At 40.5% G+C, this 12592-nt stretch overlaps 1 protein-coding gene across 4 annotated transcripts in view; it reads left to right on the forward strand.

Moving 5' to 3' along the window:
* CDH7 (cadherin 7) overlaps window positions 1-9986 on the forward strand; it is a 111933-nt gene extending 101947 nt beyond the window's left edge. For all 4 annotated transcript variants that reach the window (XM_083518645.1, XM_083518646.1, XM_083518648.1 and 1 more), the window contains exon 12: window positions 8551-9986. In XM_083518645.1, the coding sequence (XP_083374771.1) occupies window positions 8551-9044 (494 nt within the window). In that variant the 3' untranslated portion in view covers window positions 9045-9986. The remainder of the gene's footprint in view (window positions 1-8550) is intronic.
* The last annotated feature ends 2606 nt before the right edge of the window (window positions 9987-12592 follow it).

The following is a 12592-nucleotide window of genomic DNA, read 5'->3' on the forward strand; positions in this document are numbered from 1 at the left end:
ATATAGCTGCCAAATGTTAGATTATTGAGTATATAACTGAAGCATCAAAATGTATTTCCATTTGCCCAAAAATATTAATGAATATGAAAATACCATAGAGCATATGAAACAGATACAATATAATTCCATTAGTAAGAATTTAGACATACACGTGTTTCTTTCATGTAACATTGTTTTTCAAACAGAATAATATTTCAGGTGAGTAGGTAAAACTGAAAATGAATTCAGTAGCGAACATTGTAATTTTGACATGTCTTGATATTTAATTGGATTTCTGTTCATTTATGTTTCTTAAAACTTGACCATCTATTGAGAAATGTCTATGTGACAGAATTTGAACCTAGTAGGGAACTAAGTGCAGTAACTGCTAGTGCAAAATACCGATCCATCCATCACTTTGCATTTGGCTGGGCTTGTCAGAATTGACACATTCTTCATCTATGGATTCTGGTTTCCAACCTAGGCCTCCTGTGGTTCAGGTGTCTTAGGAACAGACAGGTAGAGTTTTCCAGCGAAAGTATGAGATTCAAAGACGACAGTGTTTTATTCAGGAAGTGACATTGCCCATGACAAGAAATGACATATGTGAAGACTAAGCTCTCCAGACAACCTTTCAGACTGTTAAAACTGCAAAAACAGTTTCCATAGTTTACATGCAATGCTCTCCATATTCCAAGTGTCACAGAAAAGAGCATTTCAAGCCAAATTGAACTTTGCTCAAAATTACTGGGAGTTTTAAATCAACTCGGCAGGAATACAAATTGTTAGATGAAGAACAAACTTTATGCCACAAATATTTCTGAATTATTCTCTACCTAGCTGTTGCCTGATTTAGAGCGGTGTTCAGAAAGACATCTTGGAGTCCAATCCCATTCATGTTTACTTGGAAGTATGAGTTGAACTTAATTTAACAATCACAGACGTATCAATTGCAGTATCTGTTTAAGTAAATTATAGCTGTGGGTTGCCTAATTTGACCAGACTGGCTGGAGGTTCTTAACCCTTTCCCCCCTGTACTGATACACCATTGGGTTTCTTCTCTCTGCGCTCCTCCCAGCAGTCATTCCTCCTATGGTCACTGCTATGGATACATGACCTTAATATTTTATAAAATGTTAAGGAACTTAATATTTTAAACAATCATCCTAATCCCAGAAATTTTCTAAGGATAATATCCAACTAAGTCTAACTTAGGTCTGGCATACTGAAATAATGGGCTTTATTGATTTAAATGGATCTGTTCTGAGTATGATTTATCTACTTGTTTCATCTCTCCCCCCCCCCCCATTTTTGGTAAAAAGAGGAAAGCTAATAGAAAAGAAAGGAAAAGAAAGAGGAAAGCTAAAAATATGTCACAGGCCAAAATTGCCTGATTCTTCCCTTTCAACAGAGAGGAAGTATTTCACAATGCACCTCTCCATTACCCTTTTAAAAATCTAGATGTATACCCCATAACTCATAATGGGCAACCTTTGCTTGTTAAATACTGTTCAACCTCTACTCCTTATTTGTAAAACAATAAATAAAAGGGAGCTGCTGTCCACATTACGCAGTATGAGGTGAGAGACTGAAGTGGTAAAATTCCAGCCTGCACCTTTACAGGCTAAGGATAGAGTGTCACACTTTGAATTTTTCCCCATGTTAAAAAAATATCCCTGCAAGTAGCAAACATGCACAGGAGTGCTTTAGTGTATTCCTGCCCCTAATGGGACCACGCTACTACATTTGGGGAGCTTTTTATATGGGAAAATGATTTTTTTTTAATTAAAAAAAAATACACAGACTGAATTGATACTGTCCATATTTCTCCTTCCTAAGTCTCTTACTTCATTTTTTTCATTTAGACAGGCATCACCTCTCAGATCCAAATAGCCCTGTTGTTATTGGAAGCCTTTAAGGCAATCTGTACATATGAAGCATATTGTATTCTAACTCTTGTCAGCTGTGATGTTGTTTTTTAAAAAAATGGGGGGGGGAGTAAAGATCGAAAAAAAATACATGATTGTAGCTTATAAAAAGCACAAAAAAATTATCTTGCTGGGTGTCATTATTTTTATACTGTACATAATTCCTTAAAGAAATAAGTGAGGAAAATCTTCAATGCCTCTGAGAATTATATGGCAATTGCGGTGTAATTTCCCCCCAGTTAACATCACAGACACACAATAGTAATTGCTTTTATAATAACTGTTTAACATAATCGTAACGATCATTTTGTGCCCCCTCAGACACGTACAACTGTTTCTCAAACTCAAAAGGTTTTTCCTGTGCTTCAGTTAGGCACGGGAATGTTATTGATAAGCCAAAACCTTTTTCCTCATCCGATGTATCAGTGGCACATAGGAGCACTGGTGTGCACAGGGGAAGTCCCCTTTATGGCCCACAAGAAAGTGTCCTAATAGCCATTTTCATTTCCCCGTAACATTTCCCCCCACATAAAATCGTTTATATACTGCCTTTCAGCCTCCAAAAGGCCCCAAGACAATTGGCAATGTTAAAATAGCATTTAGGCGGGGAAGCCAAGAATGCATTAAAAAAATCCATAGACAAATGATAATTCAAACCATTGAAAGCTGTGCAGAATGAAGAGGCTTAACTACCTAGACTTGGTCAGTCAAGAGGCCTCCCAAGTTGCATGCAAATAATGAGCATGTTTGTGTGGAAAAAGGTGGTCCTTCAAAGCTGCCATTGCCCCTAATATAAATAAAGAAACAAAAATAAACATGAATCCACTACTTTTTGGTGGAAACAGCACAGTCATCTGGAATGCATTGGAGGATCACACAGAGAGTGCAGCATTTCTGGTAATTGCACTTTAAGAGTCTTAATTTCCTTCCTCTTGAACCTTGCCAAACTCAAACATGAACTTTAGAAACCGTGTATGTTCAGCCTGGCTTTTGGTGCCAGGGGTGGGTGCACTAGCCTCCCTACTGGCATCATTTCAACCAAACTCATAACATTCATTTTGGCTGGAGTGTACTCTTACTTTGTACCCATTCCATAGATTGTATGGGTTGTTCCAGGGCAGAGATGGCAGCCTCGTTCTTTCTAGCCAAGCTAATAAGATTGCTATGCTCAGTCTCAAGGGAGATGCAAGCTCTACTGACTCCATAATTATCCCCAGTCTGGATTGAAACAAGCTGGAGAATAATAGTCAACTTCACCTATGCAAACTTTACTGGGAGTAGGGATGGGGAAGAAATTTGATTCAGTTAGTGTTTGTCAGGGCTGCCGCCCAGTCCCAGCTCACATAGGACCAAGTCAGCCAGCGTTCAGTTTCAAAGAGTCTTTATTGGATTACAGGTTCCATTTCCAAACTGCAACGTGCAGCCCTACTTCTTCTAGGTCAGAACGACGAAGACCCGTCTGAGTCTCCTCCTCTAGCGCACCAGCTTAATACCCTAGCCTTGCTCCACCTCCTGCGCCTTTCCTTCCGTCTCTGGGTCCTCCTGCCCCCCTGGGTCTCTCCCTTCCTACTCTCTTCTGACGCGGACCCCCCTGACCCTTCCGCCTCCTTGCGGCGGGCTTTGGGACCCGGCTCACTCTCTGGGCTGCTGACTGCGCCAGCTTCCGCTACATTTGAACTTGGCGCGCGCGCCCAACTCTCCACTTTCCTCTTGATCGTTTCCTCGCTCCCCGAGGTGGGCGTGACTACTCCTGACTCATGCCCTCCCTCCTTCTGAAAGTCTCCGGAGCCCGATATCTGGTCCCCTTTCTCCCCGCTGCTCCCGGCTGGGCACGTGGGTCCCGATCTCCAACTGCTGCTTTCTGATCCCTCTCTGGACCCTTCTTCCTGGGGTGTCCCCCTGCTCTGCCCCCTTGCTCTGGCTGCTGGCGCTCCCTTCTGGGAATCCTCGGACTCGCTAGACAGGCTCGGTGATCTCGGGTCATCATCCCCACTCATCCTTCCTTCGTATTCCTCCCCCTCGCTCTCTGTCTCCTCCCTTCTCTGCGTCTCTGCTCCTGAACCCCTGACAGTGTTTAAAGGCAAACTATCTAATTTGCACCTTCCAGGGGTCAGCAAACTTTTTCAGCAGGTCCACTGTCCCTCAGACCTTGTGGGGGGCCGGACTATTTTTTTGGGGGGGGGGGAAATGAATGAATTCCTGTGCCCCACAAATAACCCAGAGATGTATTTTAAATAAAAGCGCACATTCTACTCCTGTAAAAACATGCTGCTTCCCAGACCGTCCATGGCTGGATTTAGAAGGCAATTGGGCCGGATCTGGCCCCTGGGCCTTAGTTTGCCTACCCATGCACTATGTGTACAAAATGCTTATGCTAAAATGTGCACAAAATGCATCTATTGAGGAAAATTGCATACAAAAATGTGTATGTTAGGAGACACTAAAATGCTGATGAATTTTCATAAGGACTTTCTTTTTTAAAAAAATGTAAACTCTTGTGGAAATATGGATAATTGAACTTAAGAGTGAATAAATGAGGAACTGAAATTGATTGAAATGTGGAGAACTGTACTTAAGAGTGGGAAAACAACAAACTTAGAGCAACTGAAATTATCAGATTCACCCATTCCTACCTGAGAATAACCCCTATATGATGCAATGGGACTTCTGATTAAACACAAAATCATAGAATGGTAGAGTACAATGCAGGAATATTCGCCCAATGTGGGGCTCAAACCCCATGACCCTGAGATTGAGAGTCTCATGCTCCATCAACTGAGCTACTCTAAACATGCATAGGAATTCTCTCTCAGTTCCAGAGAGAAAAAGTAAATGACTTAAGGACCCAATCTGGGGAATGAAGAGGGAGTTTATTTTCTGCTGAGGATAATTTGGGGAATAATCTCACCATCGTTGGGGCCCAATACATGGTGAGGGGGCAGCACTCAATGCTGATCCATAGCATAGGGCCCAATCCAAGAGTGGGGGGGGGCATAACCCCTGCCAAAGGTAAGTAGACAATAAACATCTCTACCCTTTGATTGGAAGGGACGCGGGTGGCACTGTGGGAAAACCTCAGCGCCTAGGGCTTGCCAATCGCATGGTCAGCGGTTCGAATCCCCGCGGCAGGGTGAGCTCCCGTCTTTCAGTCCCAGCTCCTGCCCACCTAGCAGTTCGAAAGCAGCCCTAAGTGCAAGTAGATAAATAAGTACTGCTTTATAGCAGGAAGGTAAACGGCGTTTCCGTGTGCTGCGCTGGTGCCGGCTTGCCAGAGCAGCTTTGTCACGCTGGCCACGTGACCCGGAAGTGTCTCCAGATAGCGCTGGCCCCCGGCGTCTTAAGTGAGATGGGTGCACAACCCTAGAGTCGGACACGACTGGCCCGTACGGGCAGGGGTACCTTTACCTTTACCCTTTGATTGGGCTCCTGCAGTGCTCCCCCATGCAAACCAATGGAGTGTCTTCTGATTTATTCACTTGCTATAGAGAAGGAAACCTTGCAAGAATATAGGTTTTTTTTTTTTAATTTCCTCTGTGGTTGGTTCAGAAAAATTAACTTAGGTCTTCTGGTTTTCTAATTTGCAGGGGGGATGTCATAAAATTTTGGGGTTAATCTAGTACAGGTTTAGGAGTGCTCAGTCATCTATTTTAAAATATGTGGCTTAGTGGGGATGTGCTGTATGCTTGTAGCAATGGTAGATTTTCAGTTTTGAAGCCTGGAGGTTGTGGTTATAAGTAAGACTAACGAAAAATCCTGAAAATTAGCCTTTCTGGCCATTCAACTAGACACTGATTATTGCCATGTTGGGATTCCCCTCCCTTTCTCCTTCAGTATCTCTTCTAAAGCAGTTCCCATTGAAATCCAACTGTTCTTGCACTGGAATTCAGCACTAACTGGTTTTGCAGGCAGCGAGTGCCATGACTCTTGCAGAGTCGCTAAACTGGGATTTATTCATGCAGAGGTTAAAAATTATTGTTCAGGAGCAGTTGGAGTGATTAGAAATTAATATTCTCTTAAAGCCATTTAAATGCTAAAATGTTTAACCTTTCAAAGGACTTCATATTTTTCTTGGCTTCAAGCAATCGTGGGCTGTGTGAGGCATAACCACATAAAACATTCATTTTATCGTGATTTTTATTGTACCTCTAGGCTGGCAGATCTACTAAGTTTCATATATTTTGCACTTATTAGCAGGTATTTAACTCCCCAGATGAAGTCTGCTGAACATGTCATAGTGTGAAAACACATTTTCACTGGAGCAAAGAAAAGATTAACTGCTCAGTACATGGCTGTAGTACCATCCTAGTGTGGTCAAAAGTAATTCTTTTAAAAGAGAAAAGAGACGAGCTTCATCAGTGGGCTCTTCATTTGAATCTTATTACTATCCTCAATATTTTATTTCATAAAATTGTAGGGCTAAGTCCTGAAATCTTTCCAGTTTAATGACTTTATAGTTCTTACCTTGCGTTTGTGCTCATTATCAGCCTATGAAATTGGCCACAATAAGATTGCCACTTGCCCAAGGCGACTGATTTTCACAGCTTTGAAAACCAGCCTTCTAGATTCACAGTGTGTTCTGCTACAGACTTTTCCACACCACAGAACAAGTCTTCCAAAACCCACTTTCAATATTATCCCCACATCTTATTTCTTCAGCTCATTTATATGCCACCTTTAATTACAAACAGTATCATGACAATTAGCCATGCAATAAAAGAATAAAATAAAATGTACAGTGGTGGCATCCAAGAAATGTTTAAAAACTCATTGCCTGGGAACACCTGAGCAAATAGGTAGGTTTTCAGCAGTAGACAAAACAGCAAATAATTGGTGCCTGATGCTGGTTAGCTAGTCGCAGTCTTAAAGAGGAGGACTGCAGCATGTTAGTTGCAGGTCCCACTTGTTAATGTGCCTACATAGTACCTTTGCCTATACTCAGAGCAGAGATTTAGCCATCTAAGAAGAGAAACATGGAAGAGGCACCCTACTCAACCTCATTGTATACCACTATTAAAGGTAGTATACATTTGAAAATTAGAATACGTCAAAATGTTTTCATTTATGTGGTATTGTGCTAATGTAGCCACTGAGTTAAATTGCATACTTAAAACATCATTTTAGGGGAGAGGTATTTTCTGCAAGTTGTAGTTCTGCAGCTATTGTTGTTGCAAACACCCAATAAGCCATCACAATTTATGAGAAAACAGTTAATCTATCTCTAATGTGATGCACATTGGACCCTCCAGCTCTGTTTAAGGACTTGCGGAACTTGGACTGTAGGTTCCTTCCAGTAGGTTATAAATAAAATAGGCAAAGAAAACAATTTATATCCTTTGTTTTTAAAATAAAACAACAAATAGATGAGCTACCCTTAAAACAATGTGCACGTGTTATCTGGAACTGAAATGATGTCTTTGCTTGATTTAAGAACAACATTGGTTGCAAATGATGCTAAATGTATGGTACAGCTTAGTATGATTATCTATCTATCATCTATCTATCTATCTATCTATCTATCTATCTATCCATCTATCTGGATTATTATGTGTTATACAAGTCATGCTAAGTGCAGGCCTATTGAAATCCATGAACTTCCATTGGTTTAAATGGGCCTACTCTGCATGTGGCTAACTCTGGTGACCACCCATCATCATTAGAGTATGGTCACATCTTACGTGCATTTAACTTACACAATTTCAACCATACGCAACTGCAGGCTGCGGGTTGAAATCCTACAAGTTAAATGCAAGCAAGGATGAAAGCTTAAAAACTGTTTTTTTTTCCTGCCAGATTTTCCTGGCACAAAAAAAGAACTTTTAAGCTCTCTCCTTTGCTTGGGAAGCAATGCCCTCTCCACACTCTGACTCTCAAGACTTAAATGTTGAATAGTCTTTGACTGTTTCCACAAATGTTCATCTTGGCACTAAAGCCAACAAGAAATCCTCTTAAGCATCAGAAATAGCAAAATTATTACATCTTCATATCATAGGCCTGATCTAATAAATGCCAGCAGCCTTTGCAGTTCTCATCAGAAATAATTCACAGGTACACGGTGCCGTACTCTGCATTAAATGAAAGTGTTATCTATTAGAGAGATGCTTTTAATGCACAAACGGAGACTTATGTTAGACATTATTTAACAACCCTGAATTTCCCAATCAAGGATCGAATACTTCATCAGGCAGCCTGTCGTCATATACTTCAATAATGGAGTCACTTCCCAAAGTCTGACAGTTAAATTACACATGGTATGTTTATGAATGTGCTTTTATCACCTGAGCAATTAAGAGTTCAGAAGAAGGTCTCTTTTTATTGCATGGCTGTGAGGTTGTAATATTCGGCCCGAGCTGGCTCTGGAAATTTATGTTTTGGCAGCCAGTGTAGTATACAGAATTACATATGAAGATGTTAAATCAGGATGAGGGTGGCAATAAATTGTTTAATGTCTGAAAGCCCTTGGTCTAAAAGCCATTTTAGAACTTGTTAGCAAATTTAAAAATTGACTGTATGGTATGACCACCATAGTGTATGAGCGGTTCTCTTATGCATAATTTAGAAATAGCTCTGCTGGTAAGTAAAACCTTAATGAATGGATAAAGTTCAGTATATGCCTTCGCTAAATGTATCGCCTCTTGCATTGCAGTGCTTGTCCTACTCATTGTTACAATGAGACGACGGAAAAAGGAGCCCCTTGTTTTCGATGAAGAGAGGGATATCAGGGAAAACATAGTCAGATATGATGATGAGGGCGGTGGAGAGGAAGACACCGAGGCCTTTGATATGGCAGCCTTGAGGAACCTCAACATCATCCGAGACACCAAAACAAGGAGGGATGTAACGCCAGAGATCCAGTTCTTGAGTAGACCATCCTTTAAAAGCATCCCGGATAACGTCATTTTTCGGGAATTTATTTGGGAAAGACTAAAAGAGGCTGATGTGGATCCTTGTGCTCCACCGTATGATTCCCTGCAGACATACGCATTTGAGGGAAATGGTTCGGTGGCTGAGTCACTCAGCTCTTTAGATTCTATCAGTTCAAACTCAGATCAGAATTACGATTACCTCAGTGACTGGGGGCCTCGTTTTAAACGGCTTGCAGACATGTATGGAACTGGACCAGAAAATTTGTATTCATAGCCTTTGAACCTTTCTATGACGATGCACTAAAGAAAAAGAAAATAAAAACTCAATATCTGGGACTAACGGAAATCTGTAAATATTTCTCCATTTTTAACCTTTTGGGTTTCTTTTTGCCTTGGTGAAGCATATCTTCATTAGAACTTTGTCCTAGGGACTGCACTGAACACACACAGATTCTGAGCATCCAATGGCATTTTTTTTGATAACATTAAGATGCTCGGGCATGTGCAAATAGATAGCAACCCTCGTATACCTGCAGAGGCAACCAACCTCTAAGAGTAAGTAACGCACTGTGACCTCAATGAGCCAATGATATCCTGTAGATGCCTTCGCAGTACTGCTGGGTCTAGACTGCAGAGTCTTTGCTTAGTGGAGAGAAGGGGGAAATCATTTACTACGTACAATGTTAATACAATATATTGTCTACTACTGATGCAAAGTTCTTTTATTTACAGTGTTGCATGCAGTTTGCTGGCTCAGAAACAAATCCAACACGATGACTTTTTAAAATGTTGGTCTTAAAAGCTATTTAGTCCAAAAGCCTCTGTAAATATCTGGGTGACTCTAAAAACAGATTGCAATTCCTGTTATGAAAATCTGCAACATGTGCCATTGCCTTATCAAAATTGTTTCCAGGATATGTCAAATCAGAGATCCGGAAAGTGATTGTCACAGTTTTGTGATGCCTATGTAGGTATGGGGGGGAATCGCTGTCTATTTACAGGCTTTTTTTTATTATCCTTACCTCTTCTAATTAGTACAGGAGAACTTATCCTTTCTTCATTTTTTATTTGTTTTTAAATAAAACATTGATGTGTAAAGTTATGTTTATTTTGGAGCTCCAGTCTCCGTCACATTCAGGTTTATTATACTGCATCATGGTATTAGGTGCTTGAGAACATGCTGTTTTTTCCTCCAGTCTCAGCTACATGAAGGAAATGAAGCATGGAAATAGAGAAATTACAGTGAAGCAATTGAGTCCCTCGTTCATCTCTCTGAGAGGAACACTGCTACAAGGACACACCACTGTCATTGTTCTTCTGAGCCATTACAATGTCTAAGATATTTGAATAAAATGTTTGTACTTTGCATTTTCAAAAGGAGACTACAGAGGCAGTCGGGAGCGTCTCTAATGCAAGTTGTAGCTTTCAAGGTCATCCATTCTATGAGCTCCAGCGATTTAAACAAACCTGCACCTTCCATCAAGTTTGCTGCCTCTTTTGCTGCTGCGGAATCACAGCAAAAGACTCGGCAGCAAAAGACTCTTTTACATTTCTTTCATATGTTAAGCAGTGTGATACGATTAGCACCAGAATCCATCTTCAGATCCTGACGCACATAAGTATTTCCCCCCCAGGGAGTTAACTTCATAACACATCATCTCTATGCTGGTTCAGGTGTGCCAAACTCGAAGGATGATTGCAGTCGGTTAAAATAATGTTGGATTTTTTGAACTAGAATTTATTAGAATATGACAAGTTTTTATGATTCAGGCAATATTTATATTTTAGCTGTCCTGATTTATTACTAGCAAATAGGACATGGATTCAAGTAGAATAGCGCTTTATTTTAATAGTCTTTTCCTATTTTCGTCTTTCTCACACATACCCCTTTGTTTTTCTGAAGATTGCTTTTGAGTTCCTGAATAAGGCTCAATCCTGAAAACATTAACCCCTCCATTCTTGGTTTTCAAGATCTGGTCCAAAACTGAATAGTGCTGGAACTTAAGGGTTTGCAGGACTAGGACTAGCCATGTGCTGAAACCTGTCCTCCATTGCTCAAGTGATTTAGCTCCCTGTGAGAAAGGTTCTGTTTTTTTCTGCCTCGTTCTCATTGTGCTTGCAAATTGCTTCAGAATTTTTTTCAGAATTTTGGTGGGTGTGAGGCAGAGCTTACTTTATTGTGAGGTGGCCAGGTGGTGTGTGTGTGTTTTCTTCTTTTAATTTCCAGTAAACATTTCTCCTCAGTACTCTGCCGCCTCCCTGGCTACCTCCACTTCCTGACTTGAAAAAGTCCTGTGGAAGAAGTTTGTGTCGCAATGTCTTCCCTTGCGCCCTTAGAGCCAGGGAAGCTAGCTACAAAATGGCTAATTTTGTTTCTAAGGGTATCTTTCCTTTTACCAAACACTTCACAGCAAAACCACTGTCAGGTGGGCTCCACCATCCTGTGCTTACAGGAAAGCCAAGCTGAGGGGTTTTCAGGGAAGGCTGCAGAATGCACACCATTGAAGAGGTGATTTATAGAATGAATGAAAGAACACACAAATACCTCTTGGTCACTTTGAAAATAAGGTAAGCACACCGCCCACATGAATTTCACATATTTTTCTCTCTTCTTTGATAAATTTTGATTCCAAAGTCTTTTTGCATTAATTGATGGAGTTGGGGGAAGGGGCAGAAGAAATTATTGGTGGTACTCACTAAGCCTGATTTGGGGGGAAATAGGGGCAGGGTTCTCAGAATCTGTTACCGTGAGCCTCCCTGAGTCAGGATGCGAATGGTTTTTGATCATTCCCAAACTTTGCAACTTACACAAAACAAATTCTCTGCATGAGCTGCCTCTTGTCCTAGGCAGAAAAAGATCTGTAAAAAGCTACACCAGGAAAAGGGTCATAGCTCCTCCTATAATAATAATAATAATAATAATAATAATAATAATAATAATAATGTGCTTTGAAGCATTACAGATGAATGGATGTCCTTTAAAATGTAAGCCGCTTCTCACATCTGAAAGCCATCGGCCCCCAACACAGTCTTCCAGTTACTTAGCTGGAGTGCTTTACAAGTTCACACTCTGCCAACTGAACACATACATAGCTGTTGGGGTGAAGTTTGTGCCTTCCCTAGCAACTACTATCACCACCATAGGGAGGCCCACCTGACATTCTGAGAACCTATCCTATAGAAGGTAGTGCTAAATCTGAATTTGTTCCTTTTGAAAAAGAACTCTTGTAGGAAGGAAAAACTAACAAAATGGATGGAGGAGTTTCCTTAAGGCTCTGTAATTCTTGCAGCTCAGCATTGTCAATGAACTACATGAAAGTGGCCTTCAGCTTCATCAAAAGAATAAAATTTGTTCATGCACAACACAATTCTTTACCTTGGGTAACTTTTTTGTAGACAATCATTGTTTCATGATTCAGTAGACTTTGCTTCATATATATATATATATATATATATATATATATATATATATATATATATATATATATAATGTACTGATTTTGTAATGGAACTCAAAAATATTGTCCTTGACTTTTAGTCACATATGTAAGATTTCCAATAAAAAAGTTTTAAACAATGTCAAGCGTATGAACCTCAATTAGAAGTTGGGATGCAGGAGTTTTGTAGTTGTTGCACAATAAGGTTTCATAGAAAATTCTTGAAGAAGATTCTCCTTGCAGCTTGAAAATACTGTAGTTCAAGGGCAGGATCCAAAGACTTGCGCATTTAGCTCTGAAAGCCGATGGTAGCTTTTGGTTTCCATTTCTCAAACCTCATGTCACCTGCCAAATTACTTTTTAAACTAAAGAATTTGTGATAGGA

The sequence above is a fragment of the Podarcis liolepis genome, assembly GCF_965112155.1.
Source record: "Podarcis liolepis genome assembly, chromosome: 8".
Classification (NCBI taxonomy): domain Eukaryota; kingdom Metazoa; phylum Chordata; class Lepidosauria; order Squamata; family Lacertidae; genus Podarcis; species Podarcis liolepis.